Source organism: Panthera onca, chromosome E1 (genome assembly GCF_046562875.1).
Source record: "Panthera onca isolate mPanOnc1 chromosome E1, mPanOnc1 haplotype 2, whole genome shotgun sequence".
Lineage (NCBI taxonomy): Eukaryota > Metazoa > Chordata > Mammalia > Carnivora > Felidae > Panthera > Panthera onca.
In genome coordinates this window covers 57,139,725-57,153,968 of record NC_138352.1, presented here as the reverse complement: position 1 = coordinate 57,153,968, position 14,244 = coordinate 57,139,725, and the positions used below count along the sequence as shown (strand labels likewise).

The following is a 14,244-nucleotide window of genomic DNA, read 5'->3' as shown; positions in this document are numbered from 1 at the left end:
TGGGAAAGAGAGGGAGTCAGGGTGTGGGTGATCCCCACGGGGCTGTAATTCCAAGTGGGGTGTAGGAATCTCCTGAATGTACTGGAAGGAAGGGTTAACTTAGACCCCCAAGGAAGGGGCTTCAGAACATAATTCCAAAGGGGGCCTCTGAGTGATGGGGGGAGGGGGAGGACTGGGTGTAGGAGTCTACTGTCGGAAGGACTTAATTCCTGGAGGGGGTGTCAAACCTGGGGAAATCTTAATCGGGGAGGCCCAGAATGTGACTGGGAGGGTGTCCTTGTGTGTGATGGGGTGAAGAAGGGAAGGAGTGTGACAGGAGGTGCTCCGTCGGGGCTCTGGAGTGGGCAGGGGTGGGGCACTTCGAGGGGGGAGGGTGGGGGTGGGGGTGAACACTGTCTCAGGCCCCTGGGAGGGTAGAGCTGGAGGCAGAGCCGCCAGGAATCGACCAATGGGGAGAGTGCCCGTATTTGCACTCAGGAGCTTGCAAATTCCTCGGGGCTCAGATATCCGCCCTGACGCCCTCCCCCCTCCCCCTCTCCCTGCCCCCGCCCGCCCAGGGCATAAAAGGCGCCAGGTGAGGCCCTCGCCACTCCTCCCGCCAAGCGATACACCTCGGGTTACAGAACTATTCCCGCTGCGTCCCCATGGCTTCCTACGCTTACCGCCAGTTGGCCACCACCTCGTCCCTCGGCGGCCCGGGCAGCGGCTCCCTGCGCTTCGCGGCGGGAAATGTCTTCCGCGCGCCCAGCATCCATGGGGGTTCGGGCGGCCGCGGCGTGTCCGTGTCCTCCGCCCGCTTCGTGTCCTCGTCCTCCGGGGGCTACGGCAGCAGCTTTGCGGGCGGCCTGGCCGGGTCCGACGGCCTCTTCTCCGGCAACGAGAAGCTCACCATGCAGAACCTTAACGACCGGCTGGCCTCCTACCTGGACAAGGTGCGCGCCCTGGAGGAGGCCAACGGCGACCTGGAGCAGAAGATCCGCGACTGGTACCAGAAGCAGGGGCCCGGGCCCTCCCGAGACTACAGCCACTACTTCAAGACCATCGAGGACCTGCGGGACAAGGTGGGCGGCGGCCCAGCTTCGGGAGGTGCACCTGTCGCGCAGACCCAGCCCCGCGGGCCGGGCGAGGCCCGAGGCGGGCACGGCGGGCACCGGAGCCACCACCCGACAGGGCAGGGCGGTAGCGAGCCCGTTAGGACGTGGGAGGGCCTCAGGGTGGGGCAGAGAGCTGGGGGCAGGTGAGCGGGGGCAGGACAGTGGGACAGGAAGTGGAGGCTGGGGCTGAGGGAAGGGGGTGGGGTGTGCAGCGGCAGCGGGGGCGGGGCTGGAGGGTGGGGAGGTCTGGGAAAGGGGGTGCGAAGGAGTAGGAGGAGGTGGGACAAGGCTGTGGGCTGTCCGGAGGTCTGGGCCAGAGGCCGCAGTCACAGACAAGAGTTTGGCCTGGGAGGGACCCATCCGCTGCTGCCCCCAGCGTGGGCCCCTCTGCATTGCATTCCTCTGGTGGGGCAGGTCTGCTTTCCTTCACGCTCCGGCTGGAGCCCCTCCTGCCCCGCCCAAGAGGGCCACCCGGATTTAGGAGGAACTTCTAGGAAGAATGGGAGGGGACAAATGCTGTGGCCTAAAGACCTGGTGAAGGCGGGACACACTCAGAGGCCCCGGGGGTCCTTTTCAGCAATAGTTCTGTGTGGGTGGAGAGTCCTGGGGTTGGGGGGTGCACCACAGGTCTTACAGGGAGCCCCGAGGCCATGCGGAACTGAGACCTCTGCCTTGAAGAAATGTATCAGAAGCCAGTGGGACATTTAATGGTCCCACATGCTGGGTCTCCAAAGCAGGCCCAGCGCCTGCCCTGTGCCCAGCATGGTGCGGGGTGCTAGGGGCATAGAACAGATAGGCCAGACTTCTAGACGAGGGGGGACAGCTAGAGATGTAAACAACAAAGTAGAATACTGCTTGCACACTTTAAAAATTGTAACCTGCCGTAAGAAATACATTTCAGGGTGTACCCCCATGCGTTCTCTCTCTGTGATGCACACACCCAAAATGGAAGCAAAGCTTTCTTGAAACAATTCTTACCCTGCTGTGGTCCATCTCTTCTCATATTTTATATTCTGTTCAGTTTCATTAAAAAACTATGCAAATCACCACTCACTGTACTGGGTGACTAATGAGCCATGACCTGCTCTTTGAAAAACATGAACCCAAGTACCATAATCAATGATGTGAATATGCCCATCACATCAGAGGGACCTCAGATGGGGGTCAATTTGGACAAGGACTCCTGAAGTTCATTTCCACCTCTGTAAGACAGGCATACCCACTGACCTGGCATGAAAGATGAAGTGCAAAGTGCTTGGCACATAATAGATGCTCAACACACGGGAATTCGCTTTCCTAAAGCAGATTGTGCTTTGCACGGGGGGTTCAGAGAAAGGTAACCCAATACGCCATCTGGTTTGCAGATCATTAGCATCTGCCTCCTGACCATTTAGAGTACAGGTCTCAGATGCTTTCCTCCCAGACTTACCTCTGCCCTCCCACACCTGTCCCCTACCCCCTGGCTCAGCAGTCCCTGACCACGGTTTCTCCTGCTCTAGCTCCTGGGCAGGGACTGACTTCAAGACCTCCCAGAGAGCAGGTCAATGGTCAGCTGAGTCTCTAGGGGGTAGGGGCACACCCATTTGTTTTCCTCTGTCTTCTGGGAAGAAAGTGGGTGGACAGAGCCAATATGCTGAGCTGGTGCCAACCTCCTGCCTCTGTCTTCCAGATTCTCGGTGCCACCATCGAGAACTCCAAGATCGTCCTGCAGATTGACAATGCCCGTCTGGCTGCTGATGACTTCCGAACCAAGTGAGTATGTGTTTGCCCTGGAGGGCTGCAGAGGGGGCAATGCCAGGCCCTTTGGGGGCTCGGGGCAGCAGGGGACTGCTCTCTGTCCTCGCTCACCCCAGCTGGCCTGGAGTAAGCCCCACCACCTCCACGGACTCCTGAACCATGAGGGGAGATGGGAACTCTGCAGGGGTTCGGAGGAAACGCTGGCCTGACTGCACCTATTTCCTCTGAAAGGCTTGAGATGGAGCAAGCCCTGCGCCAGAGCGTGGAGGCCGACATCAACGGCCTGCGCAGGGTGCTGGACGAGCTGACCCTGGCCAGGACCGACCTGGAGATGCAGATCGAAGGGCTGAAGGAGGAGCTGGCCTTCCTGAAGAAGAACCACGAGGAGGTGGGTGTCAGGTTGTGCCTCCTGTCCATCCCACTCCAGCTTTCCAGGGCTGAGGACACTTTTTTGTCCTGTATCCTCTTGACCGTGGCCGTACTTGCTATACCCTCGGCATGGCCCCGGGCATGGAGCAGGGCTTCCGGGGGTTCCAGCAGCGGATGGAGGCCACCTCGTCTGTCCTGCGGTGGTGGTTCCTGGTCTGCACCTGAAAATCAAGCCCTTTCTGCCTGGGGGACGGGGGAGTGACTTGGCCCAGGCCCAGCAGGCTCTGGGCTCCGACATGCCCATCTCTGTTGTGTCTTTCCAGGAAGTCAGTGCCCTGAGGGGCCAGGTGGGTGGCCAGGTCAGCGTGGAGGTGGATTCCGCTCCGGGGATCGACCTTGCCAAGATCCTGAGTGACATGAGAGGCCAATATGAGGTCATGGCTGAGAAAAACCGAAAGGATGCTGAAGACTGGTTCACTAGCCGGGTACGGCGAGGGGAGCGGGTGCCCTCTGGGGAGGTGGCAGGGAGAGAGGGCTTTGTGCTCTCAGACAGAGGTCTGCCTCAGTGCTGACTCCTTCTGCCTCCTCTCTTATTGCAGATGGAGGAGCTGAATCAGGAGGTGGCCGGCCACACAGAGCAGCTGCAGATGAGCAAGACGGAGGTCACCGAACTGCGGCGCACCCTCCAGGGTCTGGAGATTGAGCTGCAGTCGCAGCTAAGCATGGTTTGTGCCCCCTGCCCCGTGGGATGCACGCCGGGGCCCTCGCAGCCTTGCGCAGCCCGGGCCGTGGCTGTGCCCATGCCCTCTCTGGGAACCGGTCTCCGCTGAGTCTCTTCCCTCTCCCTGCTCTCAGAAAGCCGCCCTGGAAGGCACGCTGGCGGAAACAGAGGCCCGCTTTGGAGCCCAGCTGGCCCAGATCCAGGCTCTGGTCAGCAGTATGGAAGCCCAGCTGAGCGACGTGCGTGCGGACACTGAGCGGCAGAACCAGGAGTACCAGCAGCTCATGGACATCAAGTCACGGCTGGAGCAGGAGATCGCCACCTACCGCAGCCTGCTGGAGGGCCAGGACGCCCACTACAACAACCTGCCCACCTTTAAGGCTCTCTGAGTCCGGCAGCCTCCTGAGCTTCCTACTGTCCCGCAGAGAGGTTCCCCCGGGGAGGGGCGTGTGGGAAGGGACGGGCCCTACCCCCAGCTCTTTCCCTGACCTGCCAATAAAGCTTTATGACCCAAGGGAGGAAGGATGTTGGGTTTGTTGTTTTAGCCCATAGAGATGGGCCAGGACTTGGTCCTGTTAAGGTTTTATTTGGATCAGAGTGCACCCTGTCCTAAGAGAGGGAAGGGGTGGGGTACACGCTAACTCCTACGGTCATGGTAATTCCTGTTTGCGGAACTTTTCATTTATCAAACTTGTTCCTTGAAACAAGCCTGTGATGGGGGCTCAGTTGGTTGAGCGTCCGACTTCGGCTCCGGTCATGATCTCACGGTTCGTGGGTTCAAGCCCCACATCGGGCTCTGTGCTGACAGCTCAGAGCAGCCTGCTTCAGATTCTGTGTCTCCCTCTCTGCCCCTCCCCTGCTCGTATTCTGTCTCCTTCTCTCAAAAAAAATGTAAAAAGAAACTTGTGAAGCAAGCATTGCTCCCATTTTATAGAGGGATAAACTAAGGATCAGAGAGGTGAAGTGGTTTGTTGTGTGTGTAACTGTTCCAACATGGCAAAGGTGGGATTTGAAACAGTGTTTTGTTTTTTTTTCAAATTTAGTTTTTTTTAATGTTTATTTTTGAGAGACAGAGTACGAGTGGGGGAGGGGTAGAGAGAGAGGGAGACACAGAATCAGAAGCAGACTCCAGGCTCTGAGCCGTCAGCACAGAGCCCGACTCAGGGTTCCAACTTGTGAACCGTGAGATCATGGCCTGAGCCGAAGTCGGACACATAACCTACTGAGCCACCCAGGTGCCCCCAGAGTTAGTTTTCTTTCCACTTTACTCCCTCATGGGTGGGTGTGTGTATTTGTGTGTCAGAAATTAATGTTTATTTGAGCACTTAGTATGTGCCATTTAATCAAACAACCCTCAAAGGTAGTTAAGTAGGAGTACGCGTCATATAGAGCAGGAAACGGGGAAGTCAGGTAACTTGTCCAAGGTCACAGAGTGTCTCGGTTTCCTGCTTACTAGCTCGCCGGGCCACCTTGTACCCCAGTCTCCTAGAATTTGACACTCCCTTGTGCTGGGTCCTCAGTACCTTTGGGTCTTGTTCCGTGTGAAGTCCTAGGACCGGGATCCCTTGGGGGCAGCTCCTCTTGATAATATTTCTTCACCAAGCCAGGAACGGGGGCAGGCATCCCACTGAGAAGGCTGAAGAGAGTGTACCTGTTGGTGTGCATCTGTGTGCGTGCGTGCACTAACACATTCATGCATTTCTGGGCAGCCCCGCATAAGCCCCCTACGCCCACCAGCTCATACCTGGGCCCAGAGCCTGGAATGGGACCCGGCCGTGACCTGGACCTCCCGCGCAGACCCCCAACCTGGCTTGCCTGAGGCTGGTCCCAGGCCAGCAAAAGAACGTAAGTCCCAGCTTCCTGGTAGAACTCTGCTCTTGTGGGGGTGTGGTCTTGCCCCTGTGGTTTACAGTTCAGCTGCCAAGAATTGAGGCCAATTAAAGGTAAATAAGTACTTCCCCTTGGCTGAGAGGTTCAGCCTGAGTGGGTCTGTTAGGTCCCAGGGATCTGCCTGATGGCAGGTCCGCTCTGCGAAGGAGAGAGTCAGGTGAGGAGCGCTCTACCCCCTGCCCCCAGAAGGGCTCCTGTAGGGGACTGAACTGGACCCTTGTCTGCTGTGTGTATCCCGCACTGTGCTAAGGAGCCTGGGATCCAGGCATACCCTGTGCTGATGATCCTGAGGTGGTGGTATTTCTAGTTTTCCGTGGGTCTTAGAGGGGTTTGTTAGCTTGCTATAAGTCAGAACTGGGGACCCCAGAGCTCAGATCTGTCTCGGGGTCTGGAGCCCCTCTGCCACCTCCCTAGCTGTTCTGCCCTGGCCTCCAGCATCTATGACCACTCCCCACGCTCCCACCCCCTCCACCTCACTTAACGTTGGAGGCCTGGCCTCACTTGGAGGCTGGGTCTGTCCAGAGATTTCTGTCCCCTGTTCCTGAAAGCCTCTGTTGTCACAGCTGAAACCCTCCCCTATGCCCCAGAGGCCCCTGGAATGTGGTGTGGGGCGGGTCTGGGCTCACACAGGTGGGTCAGGTGACTGGGTTGCAGGTCTGGGTATCGGGAATGAAGCCTTCCTTTGTGTGTGTATGTGTTGGGGGGGAGGGGGCAGGGGCACTTTTCTGCCTCCGTCTGGGAGCTGAAACTAGGGGTATTGTGTTGACAGAGAGTCTGGACTAGGGGAGAGGGAGGGGGAGGGAGAGAGAAGGGGAGAGGATTTAGAGGGTGGGTCTTTCCATCCCCGCTGGGCATTGCATTATGACCACTGGGTTTGCAAAGCATTTCCTGTCAGTCATGTGGCTCCATCCCTGTGAGTCAGACTGGGCAGGAGTTATTTCCATTTTCCTGATTGGTAGACTGAGGCTCAGAGAGGAGGCTGGATTACCCAAAGTCCCATACTGAAGTCAGCCACATACCTAATAGAGGAGGAATTATCCAGGCCCCAGGACGTGTGCTCTCTCCGTCCTGACACCTCCCTGGTGGGGGAGAAGGCAGGGTGGGGGGGGGTGGGGGGGGCAGGTGAGGGTGGATTTATGGAGACCACACCCTCATGTGTCATTGAATGTTAACGGTGGCCCTGTAGCAGGACTCCGTGTTCATGGCTCCAATGGCTCCGTGATTTCTTTTTGTTTGTTCTGGTAAAATACACATATAATTTACTCTCTTAACCATTTGAGAGTCTATGGTTCTGTGGCACTGACATTCACACTGTTATGCAACCATCGCTATTGTGTATGCTCCTGTGTCGGTCTTGTAAAACTGAAACCCTAAGTCTGTTAAATAGTAACCCCTTGTGTGACTCTGACTATTCTAAGTACCTCATATAAGTGGAAAAATGGCCCAATTTTAAGTCGGGAACCTGGCTCAGCGAGGTTGAGTCACACCCAGAGGTGGAGTCCAGCCCAAGGCTTTTTCCACTGGGCTGCTTGTCCAGGAGAGAAGGCCCCGAGACAGCCTGTTTGCAGTGGGCAAAGGACAGAAACTAGCACAGCATGGGTGGGCTGCCTGGGGCAGGGCCCCCGGCTGCAGCCTGGGCCGGAACCAGGTAGAGCTGGGTCCCCACCCTTGCCTGGCCTCTCGACCCGCTGCTAATGAGCAGGAAGCAAGGGGCCTCAACCTTGAGCTTGCAGGAGCTGTCTGCACTGAAACCAGGGATTCGTGACTGGGACAGCTCCTGCCCCCGGAGAGGCCTGATGGTGTGTAAAAGCCCCCTTTTGAGGGGTGCTGGAGAGGAGTCAGGGTGCGGATGAGGGGCTGGCCAGGTGCCCATCCCTCCCTCAGCCTGGAGTGATGGCGTGTAATTGTTCCCGTGTTAATTGCTGGGGCCGTGATGTCTGCAGAGGCTTTAATGAGCTGTGGCTGATCTGACTTTGATTATTTTTCTTTCGGAGGGAAAGACAATGTCCTCCCGCCCAGGAGACAATACTGCACTGTCTGGGCCCAGTGCTCAGAGGCCCAGCTCAATCACCCCCTCCCACCCAGGCCTGTCTCTCTTACCACCCGAGCTCAGATGGCAATCCCGGGTACTGAGCCACACTATCTGCTTCCTTAGAAGATGGGGAGCCAAGAGGAGGCAGGATGGGGGCTCTCAGGTCTCAGGTGGAAGCTGACAGTGCCCCTTGCCACAGGAACCTGTCCAAGGTTTCACAGCAGTAACTGACGGAGCCAGGAATTGAACCCAGGCCTTAGGGACTCTGGAGCTCTATCCACCTCAGTGTGCTTCAACCCTGGAAAAGGTATCGTCCTGACTCTCCAGATCAGCCTTGCTTACCTCCCCAAACCCAAGAGCCCTGGAGCCAGGGCTAGAGGGTCAAGCCATGCCTCCCAATGGCACTACCCACATGTAACAGGTATCCCTGAAAGCCGGCCCCTGGGTTGGTGGCAGAGAAAAGGGATTTCCTGAGTGTTTTGCTCCCGCCTCTGGCCTCAGCATCCTGCTCTGTAAAGAGGTGTCTTCCAGTCGGCCTGCCAGGCCTCCCAATCTCCTCCCCCACAACACTCAGGCATGTAGAACCCTCCGGATCGGTCCCTCCCCGGCCCCACAGCGCTTGACAGGACAAACGGAGTTAATCTGGCTTTGCTATGCAGGGACATGCCTCTCTCTGGAGAAGGCAGGGGCTTCCTGGACAAGGCTCCAGTCTTATCTGCAGAGGTTTGCCCCAACGTGTCCCAGGAGCAAGCAAAGGTTCAGTGACATGTGCAATTGGCAGGTGGCGGGATTATCAATCAGCCCCCTGTCAGCCCTGAGGCTCCTGGTCTTTGGGAGAGTGCCAGGGTGGTGGGGCAAGGGGCTGGTGGGGGCCTGGGGTGGGGAGGAGAGGAGGGGATGGAGGAGGAGAGTCCTGCTGTGTCAGGGAAATGACGGATGTTAGCTTCTCTGATCACCTTAGCTGGAAATGCGCTCATGGCCCCCTCTCTTGTCCTCAGCCTGTGCCCATGGCCCCTGCATTCCTGGGTGTGCCTCTGCCCACCCATCCCCAGAGGCCACTTCTATCCCCCCCCACCCCCCAGCCCTGTAGGCTCACACATGGGGTCTGGGAGTGGGATATCAGAGCAGCGATAGGGAGGGGGCTCCCAAACTGAGAGCATGGAGCTGGCCGCCTGGGGTGAGGGTCCTGGGCTGGAGGCAGCAGAGAAAACTCCGGGAGGGCAGAGCTGGCCTGGGCTGCTCTACCCGTAGGCGGAGGCCTGGTAGCTGTGGAGTGACAGGAGTTTTCTCCCCAGCAACTCTTCACATTCTCCTGGGAGTGCAGACATGAACCTGCCTTCGAAGTGTTAAAACCATGGCCCCGGGGCAAAACACCATTCATTCTGAATCATCTCTTTTGTTGCATTTAAAAAAAAAAAAAAAAAAAAAAAGAAAGGAGAAACTCCACACCAGCCAGGCAGAGGTGTGCAGGCGGCTGTGTTTGAACACAGGAGTTGGCTTCCTTTTGGGGGAGGAGACGAGGTCCCACAACAACTCGGAGGGGTATATAAGGAGCCACGGGCTGGGGGGAGACATTCCTGGGGCCCTGCTTCCAGCCCAAGCCTGCGGCTCCACCAGCACTTCTCCAGCCTGCTGAGGACTCACCCGCTGCCCGGCCATGAGCACCACATTTCTGCAGACTTCTTCCTCCACCTTTGGGGGTGCCTCTACCAGAGGGGGTTCCCTCTGGGCTGGGGGAGGCGGCTTTGGTGGGGGGAGTCTCTACGGGGGCGGTGGAGGCCGCAGTATCTCGGCTTCTTCTGCTAGGTTTGTCTCCTCGGGGTCCGGAGGGGGCTACGGCGGCGGCATGAGCTGCGGCTTCGGTGCAGGGGCTGGTAGTGGTCTGGGCGGAGGCTTAGGAGGTGGCCTTGGAGGCGGCTTTGGTGGGGGTTTTGGCACTGGCTTTGGTGACTTTGGTGGCGGCGATGGCGGCCTCCTCTCCGGCAACGAGAAGCTCACCATGCAGAACCTCAACGACCGGCTGGCCTCCTACCTGGACAAGGTGCGCGCCCTGGAGGAGGCCAACGCCGACCTGGAGGTGAAGATCCGGGACTGGTACCAGAAGCAGAGCCCCAGCAGCCCGGAGCGAGACTACAGCCACTTCTACAAGATCATCGAGGACCTGCGGGACAAGGTGAGTCCTCCAGCATCAGAGAGAGGGGAGCAGGTGGCTGGCGCCCTGCATACATCTCCATCATCTTTCTTGCTGCCTCAAGGAAATCCTTTTCCTGCCCAGGCAACGACTGTCGGTGTATAACTTGGAGAGCAGGGAATGCTTTCCAGGTGCGGAGGCCAGCGTACATCCGCTCAACTTGGCAGTGAGAATCTGCTCAGGAACACTGGTCGGGGGAGGGTCCGAGGTGGGAGCAGTTACACACACCAAGCAGGGGTCTGCATAAAGCTCCCTTTTGCTTCTTTTGCAGGAACAGTTGAGGGTAGCTTCAGGGGCCTTGAATGCCAGGACCACCTCCCTCACCCTTTGAGGAGGTCTTTGGTGCGAAAAAGCTCTATTGGGACTTAGGAGACCTGGAACTCATTATGTGCTCTGCCAGTTACTTACTCACCCTCTCTACTTACCTGGACTGGTTTCCTCAGCTGTAGCGTGCCTTCCTGCCCTGCTCTCCAGGGTCCTACTGGCTGTGGAATGTTCTGTGGGTCCATGGCTGTGTCAAGCGTGCAGGAGGCCAGTGAGCAGGGGAGGCTGGCAGAATATTCCCGAGAAGGCTGCTGAACCCCACCGCACCCAACTCCTGGCCAGGCACTTCCCACAGGGGAGTCCAGGCACTCCTGGCTCCTTGGTTTTTCATGCCCTGGAGGCAGGAAGGGTGGTGTGGGCTCACACCAAGTATGGGCACTTGAGGTGAGGCTGAACTCTGCCCCGGGGAGCCTACAGGCCTCTGTTGCTCGTGTCAGAGGGGAGACTGTCAGTAAGGCGTCTGACCTGGGGTGCAGGGTGGGGAGAGGAGTAGGGAAGAGGAAACAGTGCTCCAGATACCAACTCCCTGCCTCCTGCAGATCCTGGGGGCCAAGATCGACAACTCCCGGGTCATCCTGGAGATCGACAATGCCAGGCTGGCGGCAGATGACTTCAGACTCAAGTACGCTCCTGCCTCTCTCTCCCCTCCAGATTCACCCCCTTTCTTGGCCTTCTCTCCCTCTTCCAGCTCCAACAGCCCACAACCCTACTCCAACAGCCCACAGCCCACTTCCTTACTCTGGGCTCCCTCTGTCTTCCCAGGTATGAGAACGAGCTGGCCCTGCGCCAGAGCGTGGAGGCCGACACCAACGGCCTGCGCAGGGTGCTGGATGAGCTGACCCTGACCAAGACCGACCTGGAGATGCAGATCGAGAGCCTGAACGAGGAGCTGGCCTTCCTGAAGAAGAACCACGAGGAGGTGGGGGCCGGCAGGGGCTGCTGGTGGCGGGGGGCAGAGTGGGGCCATGGGCACCTCCTCATCGTTGACCGAAGGGCTTGGTGGTTCAGATATGCTCCCCTCTACCAAAAACAGTGTGTGTCACCATGGAGAGCAAGGGGTAATGTCCTTTGGGAACCCAGATCCCTTTCCTTCTTGGATCCATAGCCAAGCCAGGTGGTCAGTGGGACCCGCTGTCCTGATTTGTTTCGTGAGCTCAGACAAGGGCCCAGCTGTCTTGAGTCCTCCCGTAGGACCTAGCAAGGAAGAGAGACCCTCAGAGCCAAGAGGCCCATGTGCTCAAACCTCTTCATGCTCACTGGGAAACAGAGGCTGGGGGGTGGGTATGCAGGAGGGCAAAGGGCATGTCGTGAGTCAGGCACGAAGCCGGGATTGGCATGTGGGAGCCCGCTCTGCCCCCTCTTCTGCCCTCCGTCCCTAAGCGGGCCCCACCCACTCTGCAGGAGATGAAGGAGTTCAGCAGCCAGCTGGCCGGCCAGGTCAACGTGGAGATGGACGCGGCCCCGGGCGTGGACCTGACCCGCGTGCTGGCCGAGATGAGGGAACAGTACGAGGCCATGGCCGAGAAGAACCGCCGGGACGCCGAGGCCTGGTTCTTCAGCAAGGTGGGCCTGAGCTCACGGCCCCGCCTCAGCTCCCCACGTCTCCCAGGGCGCCTGTGGGCCTCACTGGTCTTGTGCGTGGCCTACAGACGGAGGAGCTGAACAAAGAGGTGGCCTCCAACACAGAGATGATCCAGACCAGCAAGACAGAGATCACGGACCTGAGACGCACTTTGCAGGGCCTGGAGATCGAGCTGCAGTCCCAGCTCAGCATGGTAGGGCCTCCGATCCCCCCACCCGGCCACAGCCCAGCGCAGCTGGGCCTTTGCCACCGTCCGTGGCTCATTAAGTCTCGGGGTTCCCAAGCCTCCTCCCAGGGGGTTCTCTGCACTCCGTTCAACACCCGTCTGCATGCCCGCGGCATCTTCCTTCCGGGCCTGATGTGGGGTCTGTTGACCACCCCCCTCCAGAAAGCCGGGCTGGAGAGCTCGCTGGCGGAGACGGAGTGCCGCTATGCCACGCAGCTGCAGCAGATCCAGGGGCTCATCGGCGGCCTGGAGGCCCAGCTGAGCGAGCTCCGCAGCGAGATGGAGTGCCAGGACCAGGAGTACAGGACGCTGCTGGACATCAAGACGCGGCTGGAGCAGGAGATCGCCACCTACCGCAGCCTGCTGGAAGGCCAGGACACCAGGCAGGGGCCAGGGTGCAGGGGAAGCCTGAGGGAGGGGCCGGTTGGGGTTGGGGTGGAGAGTCTTCGGGGGACAGCAGTGGGACAGGGAAAAGGAAATGGAGGGGGTGTTAGTGTAGATCAGAATCTGTCTGCTTGGGGTGGCAGGTCTGAACAGGTTCTCAGGACGTGCCAGCCTCTAGAGAAGTCAGATGTGCAGGTGGTGGGGGTGGGGGCCGCTGGAGAGGATTGCTTAGCCAGACACCGGGGCTCCCTTAGGGAGACCTGGGCTCATGCCCTCCCCTTACATCTGCTTCCCCTCTCTTTCAGGATGGCTGGCTTTGGCACCAGAGAAGGTAAGAAGGCTTAACTCTTCCTGCATGGGGCGGGAAAGGCGGCTGTTGAAGCCACCGTTCCCCTTGGCATGGGGTGGAAGCAGGAGGAGGCCAAACATGCCAGTGGGGCAGGAACACACCCATTTCAGGTGATACCTCTTTCCCGGGGGACCCTCCATCAGCCCCAGTAGAGTCAGGGCTGAAGATTTATTGAGAACCTTCTGGGTTGAGCAGGCTTTGTCCAGGGCATAGCTTCCTCCAGGCCCCACCTTCCTGCACTTATGGGAAGAAGCCCCCAGTTACTACCTGTTCACCCTGACTTTCTTGCTCACTGTGGGGCATGAACTGCCGCTGCCTGCCTCCATGATGAGTGGTTCACCGCCAGACCTCCTGGCTACTCTCGAGGGATTGGCCAGCGGCCATTCTCAGGGGTGCTGTCTGGTTCTCCCCGAGCTCAGCCAAGGTCCTGGCTGCCTTGGGAGAGCGAACAGCGAGGGTCCCCCCCCCCCCCCCCAACTCTCAAGCTTGCTCCTTCTTTCTACAGCCTCCCTGGGAGGTGGTGGCGGCAAAGTTCGCATCAATGTCGAGGAGACAGTGGACGGGAAGGTGGTTTCTTCTCACAAGAGAGAGGTCTGAGTGCCTGGCGCAGGAGAGACCTCCCTGGCCACCCCTACCTTCCCCAGGCTGGATGGAGGACCGGCCAGAGGGGCCAGAAGAGCAAACCCCAGTCCCTGCTTTCAGAGGGTCCGGCTCTCCCTGTTGGGTGCTCAGCATCCTCCCCCTCCCTCTCCCCACCTGCTCTAGAACAGGGACAGGCAAGAAGTAGCTGTATTGTGTAACGAGCTGGATCGTACCACGTCTGCCCATGCAATAAAGAATTGCTTTTCCTTTTGCAAATATCTCTTGGTAGTATGTCCAGTTTTTCTTGTTGGGGGCCTCTGTGGGCCTAGGACCCACATGATGACATCTCCTACTTTGGCCTCTTCCCTGCACCCAGGACCAATTCAGACTGTTCCGGTGACTTGATGTTCTGGCTCATTCCATCTAGTGATCATGGAAGCAGGAGACGGGGGTTGCCCTCAGAGCAGTTGGGTGCACCCGGCAGAGGACTTGTCACATCGAACAATTATTTAGCGAGCAACTGACTGTATAGGTCGTACTGGTTACCACCGTGTGGTTGGCACTGTGCTACGTGACCCCACCCACGCGTCCTGTTTAAGGCAATTGTGGGCCATCAGGATTTACGATTCCCACCTTAGAGATGAGGAAGCCAGGGAGGTGAGTGACTCTCTCAGGGGCCTCATGGATGGATGGTGAGCAACAGGGCTGGGACTGGACCCTACATCTGTATGACTTTTAAGTTCAGCGCTTGTTCCGGGACGCC

General features: G+C 58.5%; 2 protein-coding genes across 2 annotated transcripts; both read left to right on the top strand.

Moving 5' to 3' along the window:
* The first annotated feature begins 571 nt into the window (after positions 1 to 571).
* On the top strand, positions 572 to 4,439 carry KRT19 (keratin 19). Its single transcript, XM_060646106.3, has 6 exons — positions 572 to 1,061; positions 2,764 to 2,846; positions 3,063 to 3,219; positions 3,524 to 3,685; positions 3,800 to 3,925; positions 4,056 to 4,439. Exons 1-6 carry the CDS (start codon positions 645 to 647, stop codon positions 4,308 to 4,310), a joined length of 1,200 nt encoding a protein of 399 aa, XP_060502089.2. The 5' UTR covers positions 572 to 644; the 3' UTR covers positions 4,311 to 4,439.
* A 4,861-nt stretch (positions 4,440 to 9,300) lies between these two features.
* KRT15 (keratin 15) lies at positions 9,301 to 13,759 on the top strand. The gene is made up of 8 exons (XM_060627848.3): positions 9,301 to 10,016; positions 10,898 to 10,980; positions 11,121 to 11,277; positions 11,760 to 11,921; positions 12,008 to 12,133; positions 12,329 to 12,549; positions 12,856 to 12,881; positions 13,405 to 13,759. Exons 1-8 carry the CDS (start codon positions 9,501 to 9,503, stop codon positions 13,494 to 13,496), a joined length of 1,383 nt encoding a protein of 460 aa, XP_060483831.2. The 5' UTR covers positions 9,301 to 9,500; the 3' UTR covers positions 13,497 to 13,759.
* Positions 13,760 to 14,244: the final 485 nt, after the last annotated feature.

What these genes read in the sequence shown, in the direction of transcription:
- KRT19 (XM_060646106.3), top strand. Translation starts at nt 645, where the DNA reads ATGGCTTCCTACGCTTACCGCCAGTTGGCCACCACCTCGTCCCTCGGC. An exon ending in TCGAGGACCTGCGGGACAAG is followed by an intron (nt 1,062 to 2,763) that starts GTGGGCGGCGGC and finishes TCTGTCTTCCAG; the next exon opens with ATTCTCGGTGCCACCATCGA. An exon ending in AAGACTGGTTCACTAGCCGG is followed by an intron (nt 3,686 to 3,799) that starts GTACGGCGAGGG and finishes CTCTTATTGCAG; the next exon opens with ATGGAGGAGCTGAATCAGGA.
- KRT15 (XM_060627848.3), top strand. Translation starts at nt 9,501, where the DNA reads ATGAGCACCACATTTCTGCAGACTTCTTCCTCCACCTTTGGGGGTGCC. An exon ending in TCGAGGACCTGCGGGACAAG is followed by an intron (nt 10,017 to 10,897) that starts GTGAGTCCTCCA and finishes TGCCTCCTGCAG; the next exon opens with ATCCTGGGGGCCAAGATCGA. An exon ending in AGGCCTGGTTCTTCAGCAAG is followed by an intron (nt 11,922 to 12,007) that starts GTGGGCCTGAGC and finishes CGTGGCCTACAG; the next exon opens with ACGGAGGAGCTGAACAAAGA.